The sequence below is a fragment of the Oncorhynchus mykiss genome, chromosome 3 (genome assembly GCF_057628025.1).
Source record: "Oncorhynchus mykiss isolate SJ-2025 chromosome 3, ASM5762802v1, whole genome shotgun sequence".
Lineage (NCBI taxonomy): Eukaryota > Metazoa > Chordata > Actinopteri > Salmoniformes > Salmonidae > Oncorhynchus > Oncorhynchus mykiss.
In genome coordinates this window covers 60,378,282-60,404,525 of record NC_143024.1, presented here as the reverse complement: position 1 = coordinate 60,404,525, position 26,244 = coordinate 60,378,282, and the positions used below count along the sequence as shown (strand labels likewise).

The following is a 26,244-nucleotide window of genomic DNA, read 5'->3' as shown; positions in this document are numbered from 1 at the left end:
GGTGGAGTCCGCATTGTACGCATGCCTAAGGAGGTAGGATGACCTGCAACATTTGGTCGTAAACCTATTTTAAATCGGTAGTTGCATCTATTTTAAGACAGGGATGTGACGAGCTATCCACATGCTTGTCTCACGAATGTCTTGCCTCTCTTGATTCCTCAAAATACTTTTAAAAAGTAAAGTAAATTTAAAAAATACATTTCAGTGTGAATGGGATCTTAAACTTGAACTTGTTTCTGGCACACCTGGGGATTGAGTTAAGTTACTTGTTCCACTTAATCACATAGGGTAACTGCCAACATGGATAAGGATTAAGTTAAATTACATTACATGCCTTTATTTAAAGCCTGTGTTGTCTGGAGTAGATTGAACCATAGGTTCAACATAGTGTATGCAATTATTTTATTATAGTAGGCTAGTTATCAATCAGTTTATCAATCGATGTGATTATAAGCATTATAGGGAATTTAACAGGTGCAAAACAAGCACTTTCCCACAGCAAACATTTCACCTGTCCGTAACAGCAGCAGAGAACATGCTATTTGGGTTGTTTGGGAGTTACAGTACAGTATCAATGTGTTTGTAGGCAGGTTATTCAGCAGTTACAGCTTTATTACACCAAAATGGCTAAATGTATGTCATATGTGCAGTCAAAAAGGCCCAGTGCAGTCAAAAACGTGATTTACCTGTGTGTTATATGGATTTCCACACTGTGAGGTTAGAATAATACTGAAATGGTGAAAATTATAATAATGCCATTTTAGTGTAATTGTTTATATTTTTTATTTAACCTTTATTTAACTAGGCAATTCAGTAAAGAACAAATTCTTAATTACAGTGACGGCAAAACCCAGACGACACTGGGCCAATTGTACACCACCCTATGGGACTCCCAATCATGGCTGAATGTGATGCAGCCTGGATTTGAACCAGGGACTGCAGTAACGACCTCTTGCATTGAGATGCAGTGCCTTAGACCAGCGGTCCCCAACCACTTGGCCGCAGCAAATTCGCTTCCGGGCCACACAGAAAGGATTTAAAAAATGTTTTAACCATTTTTTATCTGTAAAATAAAATAATAATTATATACAATTATAGGCTATTTGTGCAGTAATTACATTGAACTTGGTGCAGTCTGTTGGTCCTTTTCTCACCACTCTAACATCTCTGTCACACCCACAACAGTTTACAGATTTTGAACTAATAATGCGAGTTCATCACGGTCTGCCTGAGTTGTGTTGCCCGCCAACTTTGTACTAGCTAGCTATGTTAGCTGACATGAATAAAAACAAACAAACGTCGCCGGAGAGCTTCTTCAGAAGGAGTAAGGGAGATAAAAGGCCCAATGACGATGTTGATAATGCAGAGACAGCAGAGTCCGAGACTACAAAAAAACTGAAAGCCTCATTCAATAGAAAATATGATGAGTCCTATCTAAAATATGGCTTTATTGCGACAGGTGACTCACATGCTCCAAGCCCCCTGTGCGTAGTATGTGGAGATAGGCTATCTAACGAGACAACGAATCCCTCAAAACTGCTTCGGCACATCGAATCCAAGCACTCTGCACTTAAAGACAAACCTGTTGAATTCTTTGAGCGAAGAAAACGTGAAACAGAAGGACAGAAGCAAGTCTTGAAAGCCACCGCATCAACAAACGTGGCTACACTGAGAGTGTCATACTTAGTGGCTAGCCGTATTGCTAAGGCCAAGAAGCCTTTCACTTTTGGCAAGGAGTTGATTCTACCTGCTGCTAAGGACATGTGCAGTGAACTCTTAGGAGAGGCTGCAGCTAAAAAGATAGCACAGGTTCCTCTTTCAGCTACCCCCGTCACTAGGCAAATTGATGAAAGAGCGGGAGGACGTCGAGGCACAATTGTTAGAGAGGCTTAACGAGTCTCGGTGGTATGCAATCCAGGTTGACAAATCTACCTATGTCGACAACAAGGCAATACTGCTTGTTTATGTGCGATATACATTTCAAGATGATGTGCACGCGGATATGTTGTGTGTGCTATCCCTGCCGACTAACACAACAGCCTCAGAAATATTCAAGTCTTTGGATGATTACATGTCAGGAAAATTGGATTGGTCATTCAGTGTTGGCGTATGCAAAGATGGGGTTGCTGCCATGACTGGACGGCTGTCTGGTTTCGCTACCTGGTTAAAGAGGTTGCGCCTGAATGTGAGTCTACGCACTGTGTCATTCACAGAGAAATGCTGGCTAGCAGAAAATGTCGCCTGAACCGAACCTTGTATTGGATGATATTAAAGTTATCAATCACATCAAAGCACACACCCTTAACTCGCATCTGTTTGGGCAGCTTTGCGAGGAAATGGGACGCAGAGGACAAATGCCTTCTCTTATACACAGAAGTCAGATGGCTATCCAGGGGGAGGTCGCTTGCCAGAGTGTTTGAGTTTGAGAGCCGCTGCAGAGATTTCTTTAAAAAGAAAAAGTCACCACTGGCAGCACATTTAAAGGACGAGGAATGGCTCGCAAAACTCGCTTACCTGTGCGACATATTCAACCTGCTCAATGAACTCAGTCTGTCACTTCAGGGGAGAAGGACAACTATCTTTAAGTCGGCAGATAAAGTGGCTGCAGTCAAAGCTAAACTGGAACTGTGGGGACGGCGAGTGGACAGGAGCATATTTGACATGTTCCCAACATTAGCATGGATTTTTGGGAGAGACTGAGACGGGGCCATCTTTCTCCCAGCTGGTGCTCTAGCTTCGCTGTCAACGGAGTTTGAGCGTTACTTCCCAACCGCCAAAGACCCACGAAGTGCGAAGGAATGGATCTGCAACCCATTTGTGAATGTCCCAGGTGAATCGTCCATGTCCGCGCAGGAAGAAGATCAACTCCTTGAGGATGCAAATGACGGTGCCCTTAAAAGTATGTTTGAGATAACTTCATCTCTGCCGACCTTCTGGATTAAAATCAAGGCGGAATATCCTGAGATAGCCACAAAAGCACTGAAAACGTTGCTTCCACTTCTATCTCTGCTAAGCCGGGTTTTCCGCAATGACGGCAACAAAAACGAAATAACGGAGTAGACTGGACCTAAGGAACACGCTTCGGGTGTCACTGTCTCCATTCACCCTTAGATGGGACCATCTTGTTGCCGGGAAACAAGCTCAGGGCTCCCACTGATTCAGCGACATGGTAAGTTGTCATGTTTTTATTACATATATGGTCATTAGAGAAAAATATGCACTTTATGTTTCTATAACATCATCACGTTAGACCTAATTAAACTAAAATGTTATGAAAAGCGGCTATACTAAACTTATTGGCCTAATCAATATTCTGCTCGTATCGTGACCCCCCCGACGGCCTATCTGGTAAAATATTGTCTGTACGAGACCGGTCTGTGGTGCAAAAAAGGTTGGGGACCGCTGCCTTAGACTGATGCGCCTCTCGGGAGCCCAAAAGCTTACACAGCTTTTGAAAAGACCACCTGAAATGTACGCATGTTTTGGTGGGATCGAGTTTTCGCCTTCCATTCTGACATCACCATGCAATAAATTAGTTAATAGACCAATAGGAAAAAGAGTTCCAGACCTCTCTGCCAATAACAACACATTTTCAGCTTTCCCCTCCCACTCAGACCACGCCCAGACACTTTTAGCAAAATTCTGTCTTGAGAAATAACTCTTTGCTTCAGAAGCTATTTTGTTTCTTTTGGACCATTTTAATTGAAAACAATCACAGTAAGGTACTTAATTGTTACCCAGAAATGATTTGATGTTGATATAAAAAACGTTTGCATTGGACCTTTAATTCATGTGAAAGAAGGCGATTTGAGACTGACCAATTCAATGATTTTATTGCCCCTGGATCAGCAATACATTTGAACGAATTGTTGAGTAACCAGTCTCTTGTACAATTCTCTTATACAAAGCAAGGTAGTCTAATCTTTTAAAAAAAATGTGCATTGCAAAATATGATATAAATGTCCAAAACAAACATGATTAATACCAATTAAGAGGATATATATTGTATATATTATAAAGAAAGTATTTCCAAGATCATTTTTACTAGGCTGCACACCAGGTGCTAGAAAAAGGTAAATTTAAAAATGTCGATATGTTGAAAGAAAAAGCCAAGGCAAATTTATGACTGTGTCTTAGATATCTACAATACTCTCTCCATGGACTTAAACTAATTGATAGATGACTGAACAAGGTAAATTTAACAAATCAATTACCCCGAAGATGTGAGCCCCGTTGAACTTATCAAAATTATATTTTATAGATCAATTAAACGTGACTAATGTGGGTCAATTCCATGTGAAATACAGAGCTAATGTCTTCAATTATCAAACTTGAAAGACCAATGAGGTTGGCCTCCTGAGCAAATTTCTAAGCATAACATTTCATGTTTCTCTCTGTCATTCTAGTCGTCTTTGCCTCTAACCCTAAGCACTTTCTGAACCATCTTCTTCCACTCTCACACAATATAAATATATACACAATTTCTACCATTCACATCTCCTTTCGTGTCTATTGCACTTGTACTTTTGTCCTTCAGTCTCAGACTTTTTCCAATTCCAACTGTCTCTTTGCCTTCATAGGTTGCCTTACCATCGACTGCTTGAAGTTTCTTCAGTTTTCTCTGGCATACATGATGCCTTTTTCTACCTGCCATGGTGGTGGAAATGCTCTCTTTCAAAGAGAGCTCCTGGAAATAGCTTTCCTATGTTGTTGTTTGGGTGACTTCGGGGAATTGTCCTGCGGAGGCCATGGCGGCTTAGTTAGTCCTCACCTACTTTAAAGGATTTTTGTGGGGAGTGGGCTTGTAGAGGCCACACAACAGGTATCTTATTACTATTTTGTTTGTTCTCGTCATTTGATTTCATAAATTATTTTTCAAAGGTGTCCTTTTCAGTTGAGCCTATGCTGCTCTGTGAATTCCTCCAATCGAGTTGCTCTGAGGTGATGAGTCAGTGGTAAGTGTCTGTCCATATCCATTATCGTAGTTCCCTTTGGAGTTGTTTGTAGTGTGGTAAACAGCACAGATGTCCATGGAGAGAGACATAGTTGCCAAGGCTGGAGGAGACAGAACAAATTATTATTCAAAACAGTGAAGCTGATTCCACAATCATGTCATGTTATTGCTTAATTTGCAAACAGAGTACAACAGAATTGGTGTCCTGTGTGCAGACACAAACTGTAGGAGCAAAACCATTTTTTTTTTAACTAGGCAAGTCAGTTAAGAACAAATTCTTATTTTCAATGACGGCCTAGGAACAGTGGGTTAACTGCCTGTTCAGGGGCAGAATGACAGATTTGTACCCTGTCAGCTCGGGGATATGAACTTGCAACCTTTTGATTACTAGTCCAATGCTCTAACCGCTAGGCTACCCAGCAACCCCCATTCAAGCACTGCTTACCAGTTCACAGCCAAAATCCACTTACTTTGAATTCACCTTGGTTGGGTGATATGTGCTTTACCTTCATTTATTTTGGCAGTGCTCGCAGCAGAAACAGGATTTATGGAATTTTTTTCTGTCCGCTATTAGAGCTTCCATCGGCTAGACCCTCCTCTGACACACAGTGCAATGCTCCGACTGGGGAATTCGAGTCTGCCAGAGAAAAGTTATCATTCTAGTATTTTTATACAACATACACAATGACTCAATAATATTAAGAAATGTTATCAAGGCATAATTATCATGATCATGCGTAGTATACGCTGAGTGTACAAAACATTAGGAACATCTGCTCTTTCCGTGACTAGACTGACCAGGTGAATCCAGTTGAAAGCTATGATCGCTTATTGATGTAACCTGTTAAATCCACTTCAATCAGTGTAGATGAAGGGGAGGAGACAGGTTAAAGAAGGATTTTTAAGATTTGAGACAATTGAGACATGGATTTTGTATGTGTGCCATTCAGAGGTTGAATGGGCAAGACAAAATATTTAAGTGCCTTTGAACTGGTTATGGTAGTAGGTGACAGGCGCACCGGTTTGTGTCAAGAACTGCAACGCTACTGGGTTTTTCATGCTCAACAGTTTCCCATGTGTATCAAGAATGGTCCATCACCCAAAGGACATCCAGCCAACTTGACACAACTGTGGGAAGCATTGAAGTCAACATGGGCCAGCATCCCTGTGGAACACTTTCGTGACATTGTAGAGTCCATGCCCTGACACATTTAGGCCATTCTGAGGTCAAACGGGGGGATGCAACTCATTATTCTTAATGTTTTGTACACTCCGTGTATATACTCTGTATATGTATACCAGCCTGGTCTCATAGACTAGATGTAGCATAGTCAACGTAAATCCGGAACACTCAAATAAGTATAAGATGTTACGATATGTTAAGATCGATGGTTACTAAAGGCAAAAAATGAAAGTAGGATGGTTGGTCGTGTGGATGGGTAAGTCTAGCATCAAGTTCAAATCTCATCACGAACAACTTTAGCATTTTAGCTAATTAGCTATTTTTCAACTACTTACTACTTTTTAGCTTCTTTGCAACTACTTAGCATGTTAGCTAACCCTTCCCCTAACCCTAACCTTAACCCTTTTAGATAACCCTTCCCCTAACCCTAATCTTAACCCTTCAATTTAACTCATAAACCTAACCATAACCCCTAACGTTAGCCAGCTAGCTAGTTTTGCAAATTCGTAACATATAGTACCTTTTTTTTTAAATTTGTAACATATTATATATTTTGCACATTTGTAACATATAATACAAAATGTAATTCGTAATATATCATATGAAATCGGTGATGGACATCCACAAATTAATACATATTGTGTCCTCGGATTTACATACAGAATAATACAAAATGCTCTGAGACTAGGTTGTGTATATACATCTTCAAACAAGTGCAATCACATTAAAGATTAAATCAAAAAATAATTTTCAGAAATCTCAAACATTCTTTACTGATGGCAAACAGTATTGACCCAAACTTGTACTTTGTGTTGATTTTTATGGTCAAACATGAATGCTTGCATTTAAATAGGATGTGTGTGATTCTATTCCATAATGTCCCTCATGTTATCATCATATCATGCTTAGCTCTTGCTCTTTTGCCATGACTCATTCATTGAAGCATTAGTTCTTTGTCCATTCACAATAATCTCTCTCCATTTAAAATCAGGCACATGTAAAAATGTTAGGTCTCATTGAATATCGGAGAGGGCATTTTTACATGCCATTATATCCTGTTAGTTTCAAGTCCCATCATGCAGGCAGTACAACTGTCTTTACCAGTAACAACGGTCTTTGTTTGGTGTGACACAACATGTGATGTTCTCTCCTCCGAAACACTGTAGCCGAGACTCTTGAAAACACTCTCACTCTCCATCCATGTTTTGTGGAAATTCCTCAGCAACTCTTCAGTGGAAGCCTCTTCCGGGGATTCAGACGGCGTCACCTCAGACCCCCCCCTTTTTTTTACCACGTCAGCATATGAGAAGGGGGCATGGTGGGTTATTGTGCTCTCTGAGTGCTGGGAAACAGTTGTGCTGCTCAATGATCCAATTGTCTTGTTGCCGAATTCATCTAAGCTTGAGAAATGCTCTGTGACTGACTTTTCAGAGAAGCCCGTTGGGTCTGCTGACATGATTTGCACTTCTTTCTGGGAAGGCAGGGGCGAGATCTGCCCGAAGCCCCTCTGTGTCTCCTGGGTGTTATCCTGCTTTGAACTATCTCTAGTGTTTTCACTCAGGTTTGACTCCAGCGCCTCCTGTTTATTTTTCTCCCCTTTGAAGGAGGGACTTTGCTCAACCATTTCAAAAACATTTTTAATAGCCTTGATGTCAAACGTTGGCATCTCTTGTTCTTGAATAACTGTATTTTCAGTCTCTGTATATTCCATCTCACTTTCACGTCTTTCTCTCATTGTGATAGGCTTTCTGACGTAAACTTTATCTTCCGGTGTTTCAAATTTGTTGACTAATCCTGACAAGTCCACCTTTGGAAGGTCCTCCTTCTCGTTCTCTTGGTTTTCTGGTTTGAGCTCCTCTATGTCTGGACCCAACCGCTCGGGGATGTCAATGGGATCCCTTCGAACATACGTCTTATTTACTTTAGCTTTATGAGCCTCTTCAAAAAACTCTCTCTTGTCTCTCACTGATGTAGTTGCTGCTAATGAGTTTGACATTTTTGAAGCTTCCATCAATTCTTTATCAGTTGACTTTGCAGATCCCACTATTTCAGCATTGTTCTCTGTGACCTTCTCAGATGTGCTTTGTGTGTCATCCTTACTCTCTTGGTTTGTTGTTTTGTGCTCCTCCCTGTCTGGGCCCAAGTGCTCTGGGATGTCGATGGGATCTTTTCGCACATTGGTCTTATTTACCTCAGCTTTTTGAGCATCTTCAAAAAACTCCCTCTTGTTTCTCACTGACATAGTCACCATTGACGAGTCTGACATTTCAGAAGCTTCCATGACTTCTTTATCCGTTTGATGGAATGACTCTTTATCTGTGACCTTTACATCAACCTTTTGAGCCTCTTGAGTGACAATTGTTGCGTCTGACACTTCTGAAGTTCCCTCAGCTTGTGCCTCAATTTTGATCTGCCGATGGAATGATGCAGGGGATTCCACAATCTCAGATTTCTTTTCTGTGACTTGCATAGGAAGTAAAACTGGAGGCGGCGTCACCCCACGGGAAAGCTTGGCTGTAGTATCTTTTAGCCGCGCCAAGTTCTCTGCCCTAGAGAAGGTGGGAGAGGGTGTGGCCCTATTGATGCGTGTTGTAGGAGTTTCCGATTTGCGAGGGGGAGGTGTTGGGGGAGTGGCTGGTCTGTGCGCTAGGATAGGTGATGGGGTTATTCTCTGAGGAGAGTCAGTTCTCCGGGTAGATTCAATGGTAATAAAGGTTGGTGAGGGTGAGCGCATCCTTAGTAGTGGCGAGGGTGAGCGCATGGATTTTACACTCAACTCTTGCATTTTGCTTTCATGTGATGTTGCTTTGCTTTCCACAACTTTCTTTTGACTTTCAACTTTCAAAGAGCCAATACTTATTTTATGTATCCTTTGAGTTGCACCACCAACAATGATCTTTTTACAAGTAGGTTCACACTCATGCTTCTCCAGATTAGTGTGGATCCCCTCTAAACCCATCAACTTTGCCTTTGCTAGTTTTTTCACATACGAAACAATTTCTGTAAGCTTTTGTACATTATGCTCAACTGCAGTTCCCTCCAAATAAAGATTTTCCTCAGGACCAATGAGCCACTGTGGAATAGTATTGAGCAGTGTCTTCACAGATTTAGAATCTATTTTTCCTGAAGCTCCCTCTAACTCTGTTATATGCGAGATTAACTCCTGGGCATGTTCTCGTCTTTGAGAATCCTCAGTGCTCTCTGTTGACGGCCTCGCAGGTTCCTTTCGGGCTGACATGTTTGTCATTTTTCCACTTTCCACTTTGACTGGAACATTTCTGTACTCTTCCTTTGGTTTCTCTTGGATCTGTTGGCTTCCTGTCAACTCTTTCTTCTTTTGTGATGGCTTGACCTGCTTTTCTACTTTAACTGTTCCCTGTTGCTGGACACTTTGATGAACTTTTCTTTCAACTTTGCTTTCAGTGATAATAACTTCCTTATGTACCTGGATCTGCTCCTCTTGATGGGCTGTTTGCATCTCCTGACTTTGAGTGGAACTTTCAGAAAGAGATTTAGTTGATTCTGTGGTGGCAGCTGCATCTTTAGCTTTTGACTTCTTCTTCTTCTTCTTTCTTGCAGAAGTTGGAGTTGCTGGTTGGTTGTCTTTAATAGCAGGAGCTTTCTGACTGTCCTCCTTGACCTTGACGTCAGTCTGGGCATGTGTTTGCTCACTAGAAACCTTCAACTTTGTGACTTCCTTTACTTCCACCTTCACATCCTTCACCTGTGAAATGTTTTCTGTCTTAGTTTCATCTGGCTGTTTTGTTTCTTTTACTTCTACTTGCTTTTCTGTCCCTTTGGCCTTCTTCTTTTTACCTGATTTGACATTAATTTCTGGGGTCAACTTTTCTAATTTGATAGGTTGATTAGCAACCTTCTCAGGTGCTTGTGATACAGAATTGTCATTTTTATTTTTGTCTTCTGAGGTTGATTTCGCTGCTTTGACATTTGTTTCTTGGGTTCCCTTTACTGTTTCGGTAGGCTGGTCAGAAACCTTCTCGGGAATTTGGGATGCAGAATTATCCTTGTTCTTTTTCTCCTCAGATTTATGAGAACCTTTATTTTTTACATCCTTCTGGACGTCTGTTTTTGTTCCTTGAGAGTAAACTTTAAAATTTTGAACATCTGCTTTTGTATTTTCAACTTTTTTAGCATCACTGGATAAGATCTGGACTTGAGAGCTACTTACAGCAGAGTGTGAGTGCTTGGCGGATGCTGAAGTTACCTGTTGTTTAGTTGCAGTAACTGTCTGTTGCTTAGTGGAGGAAATAGATGTGGTCTGGTGCTGAACTGAGACGACTTTGGATGTCTGATCAGAGACAATATGCTGTTTAGTTGCAGAAATAACCGCAGATTCAGGGAGATTTTTCCCATATACAGCAGAGATCAAAGTCTTGCTTGAAGGAGTATCTGAGATTTGCGCCTGCTTGGATAAATCAGATGATAGTGTGTCTGACTTAACATTAGTCACAGTCTTTTCAGCCACGTCTTGAGTGAAACCAAACGCCATGCTCTTTTTTGATTGCTTCATACCTGCCTCCTCAGTGGAAAGCATTTCAAGGGCAGCAGTGACTGACTCATGCATGAAAATGGGACTCGGTGTAGCAGGTGGTGTACTATCCACTTTCTGTTTTCTGTACTTTTCTTCTGCCTGTATTAATGGAGTTTTGAATTTAGTGGATCTCATGAAGGGAGGAGGAGAAGGTGGAGGAGTAAATCTTATAGGGGCGACGTAAACTTTCTTTAATGGTCGTGGTGATTCTGGGGGTTTTGGGATTTCAGACAAAACAGTTAATTCATTTTGAGTTTTGCTAATTTCCAACACAGATTTGTTGGCTGTGGTTGTATGTTTCTCCGAGGTTGCCTGTTGAATTTTCTGAATCTGACTGGTTGGTTCAAGTTTCGAGACTTGATGCAATGCAGGACCTTTCACCTTTTTGACCGTCATTTTTGTGGCTTTTGCTGGTGATGGATGAGGTGTCTGGTATGGCATAGAGTCCAGTTCATGCTGTGAGGGAGGGGGTGGAAGGAAATCCTGTGGTGGCGGAGGGAAATGATCAGGCTCAGAGTCAACAGGTGGTGGGGGAGGAGGAGTTGGGGGAGGAGGAAGGTCCAAGTCCAGCCTATTGATAGAGGATGCTGGGGTTAGGGATGATTGATCGTCACATGGTGGAGGTGGGGGAGGGAGAGAAAGTTCCGACTCAGACAATGTCCGTGTTGGGGTATGAACATTTGTTTTCACTTTGGTTTTATCTAGTCTGATCATACCCTTTCGACTTGAATTAAGGTTACGGAACTTAGTCTCCAAAGTTTTAATGCCATGGTTTTGAGTGATGGTCGTGTGTTGCATTACTGTCTTTGATTGTTGAGTAGTCTGTGATTCAGATGCATTGGTTGCGGTTTGAGTTGAGAGGGATTGATTATCTTGTGTTGAGCTCTCAGTTTTGGCCGAATTGGCTGTCTTTATTTTTTGAATGTTTCTCTGTGCTTCAATGCTTTGAGACTTATTTTTAAGTGTCTCACTCTCAGTTTTGGTTGCAACAGAACATTCAGGGCTACCTTGCTGTGAACGCGATAGAGGGCTTCCATGCTGTGAGCGCAATGGAGATTTCACAGGGACTTTGACCCTTCTAGCTCCCACTCTGATTTTAGGAGCTGCACGCTGAGCTGATTCCAGCAAGGATTTGATTGTGCCTTTAACATCACCCTTTATCACCTCCTCTTTCTCTGGTTGAGTTTGTTCCTCCCCCGTCTCATGCACCTCATGTGTCTCGTAGAGTGACTTAATGGACATTTTCACATCACCCTCGAAGCTGGGCCTCCGTGTCATTCTTGGAGAAGCTGGTGGTTCCAATAAGAGCTCAATAGTGCCTCTCACATTTCCCTGAACATCTATTTCCTGTTGACATGTCCTTCTGTCATTAGAAGCATCTCGTAAACACTGCTTTGCTGTATGAATGTTACCCTTTACAATCTCTTCCTTCTCGATCGCCCTGACTGTTTGCTTTGCCTGCTCCAGGGATTTTAAGGTACCTTTGATGTCTCCAGGAACTAAATCTTCGATGACAACTTCAACTTTGGAGGTTGCCGATTTCTCTAGGGACTTCAGTGCTCCTTTGATGTTGCCGTGGACAATCTCTGTCTTTTCCACCTCTTTGGGCCGTCTATGGGCACACTCAAGGTGTCTTCTGGTTTCGTGTATGTTACCTCTCACCACCTCCTCTTTCTCTACAACCACTGTCTGATTTACAGACTGAGACAGTGAGTTCATAGCTGCTTTCAAATCACCCCTCACAATTTGCTCTTTTTGTAGGCCATCCAGTGAGTGTGTGGGTTCGCTCATGAAAACCTTGACGGATTTGCGAACATCTCCACACACTATGTCCTCTTCAACTACCGTACGCTCAATTTGTGCTCGACTACTGCCAAGAATGAGCTTTGTCCCCTTTATATCTCCTCTAATGATCTCCTCTTTCTCTATCTTTTCAGGTGGAGTCTCATCTGGCTCTACCTGGAGTTGTTTGAGATAGTCAAGCGCCCCAGATTCAATGCATGTGGAGTAAAAGTTTACGTTTCCCTTTTCTGTCTCATCCACCTTTATCCTCATCTGCTCTTGGTTTTCTGGGTTGGATAGTCTTTGGAGAGCATTCCTTATATTGCCTTTGATTATATCCTCTTTGTCAACACTGATGTCCTCTTGTTTATTTAGAAGAGAATAAATAGTCATTTGCACATCTCCCTTCTCATCCTCTTGAAGGAGTATACCACGTTTAGCAGATCCTCCCTCCTTGAGAAGATTGTTTACAGCTTCCTGGATGTCACCTCTTAATATTTCCTCCTTTTCCACATTGATGCCCCTCTCTTGGTTGAACAATTGATGCACTGTTGTACTGATATTACCCTTCTCCTCTGACTCTACCACTACTCCCCTCTCAATTGTTTCCCGACGGTTCAAAAGATTCATCATAATGTTGTTCAGATCACCGCTGATAATTTCCTCTCTTTGGATCTCTGGAGAATCTGTATTCATTAGCTGGTATTTTGCCATTCTAACGTCCCCAATTTCATCTGCTTCAATGAGTATTCCTTTTGAATTAACAATTTTCTGGCTATAAAGTTCCTCAAGGGTTCCTTTGATACTTTTACCTAGGATTTCTGACTTCTCAACACTGTTCTCATTAAAGTCATGGAATGGAGTTGTTTCAAACAGCCATGTTGTTGTCTTTACATCGGCTTTGGGGATCTCCTCTTGAACAACTACTGTATTGTCCTCATCTACCTCCTTTATATGGTCAAGGGGATTCTGTTCAAAGAGCCACACTGATTGTCTAACATCTCCCTTTAGGACCTCCTCTTTCATGACGGTTTCTATTAAATTCTCTTCGCTCTGGCTACGTATTTTATCCATTGTTTGAGTTTCAAACATCCATTTGGCTGTCCTGACATCACCTTTTTGGATTTCACTCACATTAACTGTTCGCACAGACTTCTGTGACAGCTCATCAGATTCAAAACGCTCTTTATTCATTCTAACATCTCCTCCTTGAATATCTTCAACGGTTTTAACTGACATTTTTATGTCCTCTGCAATCTTATCAAGAGGTTGTGTTTCAAATCTCCACTTGGCTGAAGTAACATCTCCTTTCTGAACATCCTCCTGTGTGACAGATTTGATTATATAGACCTCATCTGTATCCCTGATAGAATCAAGAGGCTTAGTTTCAAACAACCACCGGGACCCGATCACATCACCCTTCAATATCTCCTCGCTTGTGACAGTGGTGACCTCATGATAATGACCCTGTTTGTCTTGAATGGCATAAAGAGGCTGAGTTTCAAACATCATGGTGTAGTTCCTTACATCCCCTTTCTCTTCCTCTTCACGGGTGATTTTCTGCAACTTTGTGATATCCGTCTCTGTCTCCGAGGACACCTCCTGGATTTTGTCCAAGGAGTAGGTCTCAAAAATGAAACGGCCTTTGTCCACATTACCTCCTTGTACATCCATCACAGTGCGGGTCTCCAGAGCCTCTTCTTGTGTATCATGTATTGCATCTATCGACTGGTTCTCAAAGAGCCATTTGCAGTTCCCCACATTTCCTTTCTGGATGTCCTCTGATTGTGTAGTTTTGAGCATTTGCATAACCTCCTCAGATGTTGAGGTCATGATATCAGAGGACTGGTTCTCAAATATATACTTTATTCTATTCACATCTCCTGACTGAATGTCTATATCAGTAACCCTCTTAAAACTTTCATCCTCCCCTGTGATATTCTCGAGTTTTTCTGTCTCAAATAGAAAACGAGCCATTCGTACATCTTTGCCCTGGACATCTTCTTGATTTACTGTGCATGTTTGAAGAACAGTTTCGGTTTCATCTCGGATAGTGTCCAGTGCCTTTGTCTCAAACAACCAAGTGCAGGTTTTTACATCTCCTTTGTGTACCTCCTCACTCTCATTTTCACTCTTCAACTCCTCCTTCTCGTATGGGACATTCATTAGTTTAGTCTCGAATAACCACTTACCGGTTTTAACATCACCTTTTACAATCTCAACACTTTCCTTGGTTGTAGTTTCCTCATCTTCAATATTGCTGAAGTATTTAATTGCATCAAGAGGCTGTGTTTCAAACAGCCACTTGGCAGTTTTAACATCACCAGACTCAACTTCTTTGGATATTCCTTTAATAATTTGGTAATTAGTGATACTTTCATCAAACTGGTCAATGGGGCGTGTTTCAAACATCCATTTGCAGCTTGTTACGTCTCCCTTGACAACCTCTTCTCGATGCACTGTTTTCACTTCATGGTAATGGCCAGAGCTGTCTTGCATGGCATACATTGGTGTAGACTCAAACAGATGTTTGTTAGATTTCACAGAGCCACATGTTACACCCTCCACGAGTATCTTTTGAGATTCATCCCATCTGGTTAAGTCTGTGGTTTCAAATATTTGCTTGTAGTTTGAGACATCCACTTTATCGATTTCCTCCAGGTTAATGGTTCGGACGACTTCCTTCTTTTCCTCTTTAATGTGCTCCAGGGGTTGACTTTCGAAAACCCACTTCTGGTGTCTCACATCCCCCTTCTCTTCATCAAGTCTCACCATTTTTTGTAGTTTCCCAACCTCAGCAAGGTCTTTTAAATTGTCAGCTGGAGCAGTTTCAAAGTAATGTTTAGCTGATCTGACGTTGCCTCTGACAATTTCCGTCTTTGAAAAGGCTCTAACATTTGAATCATCTTTCAAAGTGTCCATTGGCTGAGTCTCAAATACCATGCAATTCTTACGGACATCTGCATTGTAGCTTGTACCTTCCTCTTCAGTCAGATTTTCAAAGTTCACAGTACGAATAGTCTCCTTCTTCTCATCTCTTATGTTCTCTAGTCGTTCATTCTCAAACATCCATTTTTGGTGCCTTACATCACCCTTCTCTTCTTCAGCTGCCACTACCTTTTTGAGCCTCCCTACCTCATTGATATCCTTCAAAGCTGCCTTGGGACTAGTCTCAAAGAAGTGTCTTGCAGATCTAACATTACCGCCAATAACGTCTTCGATAGTCGGGGGTCTCGCATTTGAATCATCTTTCAGAGAATCCATTGGCTGAGTTTCAAACGCTAAGCAATGTTTTCGGACATCAGCTCCGATTATCTCTTCCTTTTGCAGCGTCGAGCTTTCCCATTCATCTTTGTTAATGGAGTCTAAGGTCTTTGTCTCAAACAACCATCTACCCCTGTAAACATCTCCTTTGTAGTTGTCTTCCATGGACAGGCTACACACAAGTTTCACTGGGGCAGGGAGTCTATTAGTCATGTCCAGGGCTTGAGTATCAAAAAGCCAGGTTGATGTTCTAGTGTCCCCCTTCTCAGTCTCCACTTTGCGTATAGATGTTATCTCCAACATCTGGCCCGACTGTCCCATGAGGACACATATAAACTGAGTCTCAAATGTGCTTGTGATCGTCTTCACTTCTCCCTTTATATCCTCAAGCGCTGACCTCAGACTCAGGAGGTGACTGTCATCAATGGTCTCAGTATGACCTAACGTTTCCATGTACTGATATTCAAGCATGTATATGGTAGAGCTGCCATCTTCCTGGGTAAATACTATCTCTTTGGTTAGCTCTTCATCACCATGCATTTTGTTCAGGGTCTCCATAGGCTGGTTTTCAAACAACCAGGCTGCAGCACGGACATCTCCTTTGTCCAACTTATTGAATCTATTTCTATATTTAGTTGAAGCTATGTTGTTGGATCCCAACGTGTCCATGGGATTGGTCTCAAACATCCATGCTTTGCTTTTTACATCACTCCCAACAATCATCTCCTGTTCCATGTTTTGGTCGTCACCCTCATTTGAGGCGTCGTCTTTGATGGCATCCAGAGGTTTGTTCTCAAACATCCAGCGCATTGACTGCACCTCCCCTCTGAGGATCTCATCCCATTCCAGGTACTCTTCTTCTGGGCTAATGCAGTCGTTGGGGCTGCTACCGTTATCCTCGTATATATACCTGGTCTCCCCCGTGAACTCCTCCTGACTCCCCTGTCGGATGTTCTCATACTCAGCCGCATCACTATACATCTCTATGTTTTTACGAACCTCAGGATGGATATGCTTGTAAAGGCGCTTCAACTCATACTGGTTTCTCTGCCTGAAGTATTCCTGTCTACTGAGTGGACGTTTAGAGGGGTAAGCTGATTCCGGAGGCTCAGGTGAGTAGTAGCACTCTACTGGCATATCTGGACTTTCTGATGGGACCTGCAGTAAGTCTGGGGGTGGAGGTGGGAGGTACTCTAAGTCTTCTGGAGGTGGCGGAGGGAAATATTCTGTATTCTCGTAGTCAACAGCAACAGCAGATGTGTCCTCTATTGCTTCAGTAGCAGAATCTTCCCATATCTTACTTGATGAAACATTATGTATCTCACTTGATGAGAAATTCTGTATATTACTTGACGATAAATTGTGTATCTCACTTGTTGAGACTTGTTTTTGTGATACACTTGAGGCCCACTGAGACCTATTGATGTCAGCTCGGCCAATCTTTTTGGGAAGAAAATAATGATTGCGGTCATTAGAGGTCCCTGACATGTTTTCAGATACAAAATTGAATGCAAACATTACATGTATATATAGCATGCCAACTCTTTGTTTGTCACTAATTGTCAATATCCAGTCTCATTGTTATTAACTGAGGGATTGGTGCCTGACATGGTTTAATTGAAGAATCTTGATCATTTTTAAAACAAGCTAAGAGAAAACGTCTTATAGTGTTATTAAACAAGCTGTATTTACACATTAGCTACACTGCAACAAATTTCAATTCAAAGTTAATAACTTGTTCGGCAGTGGTGATAAAAAGCAGAAGGGTTTGTGTGTAACCTAAGCCAAAATGATGCACTTTCTGTCCACTTAAGTAAAACGGGTTTAAGACAAGCATGTCCAATTACCTTCATTGGCTTGCTTGGGGCAGCTTCCTCGATGGTTCTCTCAAAATGATCTCTCAATTCCTTGGTTGTAAGTCTAGGACCTTCCTCCTCTAACAATGTCAAGAGGACAAACAATATAGAGTGCATTCAGAAAGTATTCAGACCCCTTGATTTTTCTCACGTTTTGTTACGTCTCAGCCTCATTCTAAAATGTATTACATTGTTTTTCCCCCTCATCAATCTACACACAATACCCCATGAACAGGTTTTAGACATTTTTGCAAATGTGTGTGACACTACAAGCTTGGCACACTTGTATTTGGGGAGTTTCTCCCATTTTTCTTTGCAGATCCTCTCAAGCTCTGTCAGGTTGGATGGGAAGTGTCGCTGCACAACTATTTTCAGGTCTCTCCAGAGATGTTAGATCGGGTTCAAGTCCAGGCTCTGGTTGGGCCACTCAAGGACATTCAGAGACTTGTCCCGAAGCCACTCGTGCGTTGTCTTGGCTGTTTGCTTAGGGTCGTTGTCCTGTTGAAAGGTGAACCTTTGCCCCAGTCTGAGGTCCTGAGTAGTCTGGAGCAGGTTTTCCTCTGTACTTGGCTCCGTTCATCTTTCACTCGATCCTGACTTGCCCCCCAGTCCCTGCCACTGAAAAACATCCCCACAGTATGATGCTGCCACCACCATGCTTCACTGTTGGGATGGTGTCAGGTTTCCTCCAGACGTGACTCTTGGCATTTAGGCCAAAGAGTTTAATTTTGGTTTCATCAGACCAGGGAATCTTGTTTCGCCTGGTCTGAGAATCCTTTAGGTGCCTTTTGGCAAACTCCAAGTGGGCCGTCATGTGCCTTTTAATGAGGAGTGCCTTCCGTCTGGCCACTCTGCCATAAAGGCCTGATTGGTGGAGTGCTGCAGAGATGGTTGTCCTTCTGGATGTTTCTCCCATCTCCACAGATGAATTCTGGAGCTCTGTCAGAGTGACGATTTGGTTCTCTGTCACCTCCCTTACCAAGGCCCTTCTCCCCCGATTGCTCAGTTTGGCCGGATGGCCAGCTCTAGGAAGAGTCTTGGTGGTTACAAACTTCTTCCATGCAAGAATGATGGAGGCCACTGTGTTCTTGGGGACCTTCAATGCTGCAGACCCTTCCCCAGATCTGTGCCTCGACACAATCCTGTCTCTGCTCTACGGACAATTCCTTCGACCTCATAGCTTGATTTTTGCTCTGACATGCACTATCAACTCTGGGACCTTATATAGACAGGTGTGTGCCTTTCCAAATCATGTCCAATCAATTGAATTTACCACAGGTGGACTCCAATCAAGTTGTAGAAACATCTCAAGGATGGTCAATGGAAACAGGATGCACCTGAGCTCAATTTCGAATCTCATAGCAAAGGGTCTGAAAACTTCTGTAAATAAGGTATTTCTGTTTTTTTGTTATATACATTTGCAATAATTTCTATAAACCTGTTTTGACTTTGTCATCGTGGGGTATTGTGTGTAGATTGATGAGGAAAATATTTTTTAAATCCATTTTAGAATAAGGCTGTAGCGTAACAAAATGTGGACAAACGGAAGGGGTCTGAATACTTTCTGAATGCAAGATTCATCCATCAACCTCATATGATTTAATTAAAAATAATTTTAACAGTGTTATTTATCTTAATGATGTGCATACTGTAAAATATGACGAACATAAACTGTAGTAACATCCTACCTGCTTCATTGTTATGGTTGTTTTCATAACTGGAGGCCAAGTTTTCTTCATGTGTGACCTGTATCAGAATGGCAGTCTATTAGGACAATTTCCACATGTAAAGCGAATCTGTGTTATGTAATGGCCATTAACTGAATGATCAAGCTGTTTAGAGTTAATCCACTCTCTACTAGGTCTCTTGTTGTCAGCGTACTGACCGTGGTCAGTAAAGATCTTTTCTCTAATGAAAAAGTTTTTACAATTGTTAACACATATAAGGCATTAACGTCTGGGTTTTCAGCCCAGCTTCACTGTTGTGTGATGACTCAGAGGTATCCAGAAGGTCTACATGTACCTGTTCATCCTGATGGGAAATAGCCTGCTGAGAGGCTGGGATGACTTCCCTGGAGCTGCTCATCATTGTCAACTCAGAGTTCAATTCCACTTCCTGTGAGATCGAAGACGTTGGCTATCACATAAAGGCACACACACACACACGCACACACACGCACGCACACAGGCACACACACACACACAGGCACGCACACACGCTCAGACACACACACATACAGCAGGGAATGGCTCACACTCATTGACAGCCCAGCACAAGCAGCAGCGGCAGTGAGTTTAATTAATGCTCAAACAGTAGCAGATAGAGTGTGCATCACTGAGAACAATATGGGATAGAAGCTTGATAATTAGATGGCTTACTGCAGTTAAATTACACTAATCACAGACAAAGAGAGGATGACAGACGAGAAGGGACGATTCCATGGATGGTTCACCTTAATCAAACACAGTAGCTTCACCTTAATCAAACACGGTAGCTATCACAATGAATACAGGGACAAAGAATACTTCATTTGTTTCATGCCCCTTTGTGTCTCTTCAGCTGAGGATTCCAAGCTATACACATAGTGGCAATTAAAGCAGTAGCAATGTGAGTGTGAAATCCAGGGGTTTTGACAGACACGGGGATCTGTATTCTTCTCCATTGCCAAGTTAGCCAGCACTGTCTAGCAGTGCATCAAATGAAATCTAACATCTGTACTTTAAGCCTTTGGAGAAAAATAATACAGCAGCAGGCACCTCCCCAGCATTTTCAATAATTGACTATTCGCCCAGATTTGTGGTCGCTCCCTGAGTGAGTGACTTACACTCGGCAGGGGACGTAATGCGGGCAGGGACACAGTGGTGCGGATGGATGGATAGCTAGATTGTAGGCTGGGATTTAACCAGCGTAGGTCATACCACATCTGCGCGTTCCCCCCATGCACCGCATGCCTGAGATTAGCCTGCATTAATTACAGTACCTGCACCTCTCTGTGGCGGAAGAGGAACTGGGTGACGTTGTGCGATGTGGCAGTTTCCTGGGTCTCGAATTGTGCCCTGATGCCGGCGAGCCCCCCAGGCACGGAGCAGACCTCCGACTCCTCCATGACCTAATGAAGCGGTGAAACATCATTAGCTGCCTGCATGTCTACATGGCCTGGGATCAGACTTATGCCTGATAGGCCTATTGAACTTGGGTTTCATTGCAGACTTCTGCAAATTCATAGAAAATACTGGAGCAGCCAGTACTGAGACTGCAGAGTGTTTACACACACAGATGCACACACACACACATGCCCATTTCAATGTAGGCCTCCTGACACCATGTGGCATTATGTTTACACAATGGCAGAGCAATCTTTCTAGTTGCTTGCTTTTTGGGGGTGGTGCGTCACAGCATGTTGTCCAGGCAGATAGTTGTTTTGCCCACCCTGCAGAGTGGAGTTGACAGCTTTTGAGGTCTAAAACATGACTAATGGGATCCTGCAGGGGGCACAGATTGCCCATTGTGTTGCCTGTCTGCCCTTGTTTCCACTCTGAGCCCCATGAGAGGAGTCATGTTTCCGTGGGTCTGCAGGGCCACTGAACTCTCCCACTGGTCAGCTGTCATCACTTTCCACTAACATAGCACCACAAAGCCATCAGTGGCTTTCACAACAATCACAACACTTTGACTCTTTCTTTGCATGACTGCAACTGCTTAAGAACATGCTCGGAATGATCTACTGTGAATACCAGAATTATGCAACCTCATTCAAAATGTGGAATAAATGACTTCTAGACTGCAAAATCTAACGTCCCAAGTCCTTACAGTCACACTAAACATGGCAGGGTTACCAGGGTGGGCATGACAAAACACACAATTAATCTAAAAATGATGTAGTTGGCTCATTACAATGGACACTAAAAATATATATTTAAAGAAAATCTTATCACCTACATTGTTAGAGGCTTCTATGGTTAGGTATGTCAGTAAGTCAGGTAGTACGGCCTAAAACTGGTCATTGAAGAATACATCCATAAATGTATGACCATATCTTTATCATGTATTGTGTGTGTCTGCCTACCCCGCTGGAGAAGATGTTGTCATGCTGCTTGGAGTCAGCTGCCTGCTGGTACATGGCCATGGGTACGGACAGTGGATCCTGGTGTCAGTGGATCCTGGTGTCAGTGGCTACTGGTGTCAGTGGATCCTGGTGTCAGTGGCTACTGGTGTCAGTGGATCCTGGTGTCAGTGAATCCTGGTGTCAGTGGCTACTGGTGTCAGTGGATCCTGGTGTCAGTGGCTACTGGTATCAGTGGCTACTGGTGTCAGTGGATCCTGGTGTCAGTGGCTACTGGTGTCAGTAGATCCTGGTGTCAGTGGATACTGGTGTCAGTGGGTACTGGTGTCAGTGGGTACTGGTGGTCAATATATCCCGGTGTCAGTGGATCCTGGTGTCAGGAGGTCTTGTCAGTTGGTTCCTGTCAATGGGATCTGAGTCTTCAGAGTGAATCCTGTTCCTCTGAGTTCACAGCTTCCTCAGGAAGTCCTAACCTGGTAGTTACACCTGCGCTGCCAGGGAACAACTGTCATTAATTATAACATTTACCCAACCGTCTATGCTATACACAATCACATGGTTGGACTATTTCACTAGTAGAGAATTTAGGGCAATGTGTTGTCTGTGACCAGCGTTGAGTTGCCATGGGGGCGATAATAAGCTTGCTTATGAAAGAGGTGCATTACATGGAGTTGCAGAATATCAATTGCCCCACAAGCCGTCTGATCTCGCGGGTTTACATGGATATTCGCTTCGCAAAGCGCGCGAGATCAGGCGGCTTTGCAGAGGTACAATATCAATACCTCCCTCACCAGTTCAAATAGGGGACACAGATTTAAGAGAAGGAGATCTATTTTGTAGCTACACAGTACATTTATAAAGGGAACAGTGCAACCACATGGCAGGCTTTCGACTGTTAACATACATTAAATGAGTGCAAACTGGCGACAATTGTTTTAATACAGCTGAAGACCTTACAACGAGTTTACAGTCCAATCTTAAAGCACAGGGATAGACAGTATGTTCACTTTGTGCCATTCTGCCATTTGGCATTATTTTAAAGGAAGGGTACATACACAAACATCCACATGAATGACTGGCAACTGAGCTTTGAAAAGGCTTTCAATCTTTAAATCTAACATTGACAGTAGACTATAATTTTTTGTTCTGTAATCAACATCGTGACATGGAGAGTGGGTGAAGTCATTCTTTGTTGTAACCGTTTCTTACACAGCGACCATACACATCCAGGAGAAAGGGAATTCACAGTGTTTCCCATGAGGGTGCACAAGTGCTCTAGTGAATGAGACAGTCCCTCTCCAACATAGGAGCATCATTCAAATCAATTACAGCCGTCCCAGTGGATGGTCAATTAAACAGTGGGAGAATAAAGATTTATGTTTGTCGCTGTGCTGTAAAACATGGTTATGGTAATGTTTCCCTGACACCCCAAACTGTTTATAACCCACACAGAGTGCACATTAGCCTTGGTGCTGAGCCAGCATGGACACCACATGACATGTGATGGGGGCATACTTCAGCTCTGGTGGTCTGGTTTTAGGGAAGCATGGATGCACAGTTTCACGTTGCACTACAGAGGCACTAAAGATAATTTGGGGTTTGTGGAACATACAGCACCGTAAAAGCATCACTTTGGAATCACGTAAGGGACACTCATTAAGAGGAAAGTCCTAATTCATGAGAATTTCAGTTTTTGTTTAATTGGCAGGCTGTATGAAGCCTAATCAGCATGAATCAAATTAAAAACAGATTCAACGTGCATTACACAAAGTTGGATCTCTGTACAGCCACAAATGGTTGGTTTCTCAAACTGAATGAAAAATGAAGAATACCGTCAGCAAAAAATAGACTGGAGATGATATTTCACTTACATAATATGAATTATGACAGGAAATTACAGATTGAATCACTTCAAATCAAACTGTATTTCATAGCTTTAAATGCTGTAAATAATATATTTTTTTATCTGAAGGATATGCATACTGCCTTGAAGCCACAAATAGGCTAGTCACTGTTACACTTATCTATTTGTGCTCTAAACATTCTATAAACGTATTTGAGACTATAAACGTTTGATCACCCAGGAGGACAATGAAAACCTGATGATAGGCATACATAGTCCTGCTGGGGATTGATGCTGTTGATAAGTACAGTATCATAGGATTGTGTGGACAAGACAGTGTTGGGGCAAAGCTGTAACGGACCATCTATTTTAGCCTAGAGGCATGATCAGCATGCTAGTGTAAACCTATCAGCCTGTCAAGAGGGATGGGAGCGGGACAAGCATAGCCACCTCCCAAAATAAGATACGTTTCGCCTTGGTCCAAAACCATAAATCCAGGTAGCTTCAACATACCTGGCGCCATAGGAAATGTTTTCTTATATCAGATATAGGAGAAAGTTCAATCTCTACCATTGCCTTTGGCAACTGGAGGCCATGCAGCTATAATGTTAATTAAGGATTTTGGAAACTGTAAGGCCCAGAAATGTGTCAACAATCTTTGGATATCTTGTGACATGTTATGTTCAGTTGAGAGCTCACATAACAGGAAAGTGAAGTAATCTAGGCGCCAACTACCTGCAAAAATAAATCCACCCTATTTTAAACTTTGGAGTCCTGTAGAGTCGTATTTCTCAGTGAGAGCTGGAGACAAACTGGGAGGACAAGATTTTTAAAGCTTGGAAGACCCATTTCCAGAATCGTGACACTGTCCTGTTTTGGACTTATTGTAAGTAATATGTAAATAAATGTTTTGTGTGTCTGAGGTCACACCTACAATGTTCTTACCTCCATACATCAAGTGAGTTTAATTGTATTTGCCATTCAAAACTCTCAGTAGTCTATGGCAGTAATAACCTTCTGAGGAACTGTTTTCAGACAGACAGGAGCCTTGCTTTTGGTATGCAGAGCTCAAAAGCTATATTGAACTCAGCTGTGGTCTATGACATCAGCACAGCTATCTGCGATTATGAGACAAGGAATGACAGTCTGTCCACTTGGGCAATAAGGCTACAGAGGCGAATCCAGTATTTTCCAGATAAAAATGCAGTTCACATTACTCAAGGTTAGCTTACTGTCCGAATCCAAAATATTTAATTACAGTTCTACTGGCCCTTGGGAAGTTCTGATTTGCCTGTTACTTCGCAAGAAAGAACCTCAAAGACAATGTCTGCTCTGTGAGGAAAATAATAAGGCTTTCAAACAGCACAAGAACAAAACCTTGCCCCTCAGCTCTCCTTCTAACTACTAGTTATGTCCATGCATTAAATAACATAATCGAATACTGACACATAATGAAAACATGGGAAAGGAGAACTAAAGCACATTTTTATTTCTCCACTGCGAATATTAATTCAACTGTTCTGCTTCCTAACATCATATTAATGACTGAAATCAATGAATACTACATGACTCAGAAAGCCTATGATGTGCAAAAGTAGCAAACGGAGCCATTAATGCATGCATCAATGAATCACTTTTGAATGGCTTATGAACAACAACATTAGCTATGTAGAAGTCAAAGACCACCCAACCAACACAGACAAAGTTGCTCCAAGACGCTTCTCCACCTACCAGGTCTGTGAAAAAAAGAAAAATGCAACTCAGTCGATAGAATCCCACAGGAAGGCCACTGAAACCCCTGGCCCGCAGGGCGTCTTTCCTCGCCACAAGTCAAATCCCTTTTGGCGTTGGAGTCCAGCTCCAGCAGTACGTGATCACCTCTGTCCAACGAGCAGACAGTGACAGCTGATTTTATTTTAGACCCCCCCCCCCCTCCGTAAGATGGGCCAGAGGTGCTTTTTTTAGAGGGTGAGGCCTTGGTGCCTTCCATGTTGAGTCCGGGGAATATACATGTGAATACTTCCTAGGCCACCCTCTTTTACAGCCTACTCTACTAATAAATCCGAACACTGCAGTTTCATCATCACAGATTCCATCATAGCTCACTGTCCACTCTGCAACTACAGCTGTCATCATGACCTATTTATACACGCCAAAAACATACACATTCAGTCATATATCTAATGCTTTAGGTATCTCTACCGTTCTACAGTCTTAAATTACCCCTCGCAGCGTGAGCTGCTCGATCCCAGGAAAGTGCTGCTCATTTGAATGTTAACAGTTACAGTTAGAGAGAAATCGGACCCATGTGATGCGTCATCCAGGGGTTTGGAATGGGGTCAGTGGTGATGTAATGCTAAAGGCAGACATTGCAAGAGACACCTGAGGTTCGGAGAGCTCTCGCTCCTCTCACTCCTCTCATTCGTCCTCTTTAGCCCAGCTGGAGTGCAGCGGTGCTAGGCTGACTCTGCTATGCCCTGAAGGCCGGGGATGTGTGGAGGCCAGACGTGGCAGCCATGCATCACCGCAGGGCCCGTCTACCCCATGTGTAACCCACACCCGCCTCTCTATATGTCACCTGCCCTAAAGAACCCCGTCTGACGCATTCCTACCGCCGCCACTCTACACGGAAACCTAAGATCTTTCGAACACCACACTCTCCAATGAATCTTGATCATGGAGACAGCCTCAATTCATTTGACACAGGACGCTTCTCGTGGCTTGAGTAAATGTCCAAACAACAAGTC

The 26,244-nt window shown here is 42.6% G+C and overlaps 1 protein-coding gene across 3 annotated transcripts; it reads right to left on the bottom strand.

Moving 5' to 3' along the window:
- Positions 1-3,677: 3,677 nt before the first annotated feature.
- Positions 3,678-25,614, bottom strand: LOC110520080 (uncharacterized). Of its 3 annotated transcripts, none has more exons than XM_021597109.3 (9): positions 25,229-25,614; positions 21,658-22,145; positions 20,572-20,700; positions 19,614-19,706; positions 19,280-19,337; positions 17,583-17,671; positions 7,239-17,175; positions 5,461-5,591; positions 3,678-5,055 (listed from the first exon to the last, which is right to left on the bottom strand). In XM_021597109.3, the coding sequence occupies exons 2-8, from the start codon at positions 21,715-21,717 to the stop codon at positions 5,500-5,502; spliced, it is 10,458 nt and encodes a 3,485-aa protein (XP_021452784.3). In that variant the 5' UTR covers positions 21,718-22,145; positions 25,229-25,614; the 3' UTR covers positions 3,678-5,055; positions 5,461-5,499. The 3 variants fall into 3 exon arrangements, with proteins under 3 accessions (XP_021452784.3, XP_090085864.1, XP_090085865.1); XM_090229738.1 differs by having other exon boundaries at positions 21,658-22,140; positions 25,229-25,551; XM_090229739.1 differs by lacking the exon at positions 21,658-22,145 and having other exon boundaries at positions 25,229-25,407.
- Between the last annotated feature and the right edge of the window lie 630 nt (positions 25,615-26,244).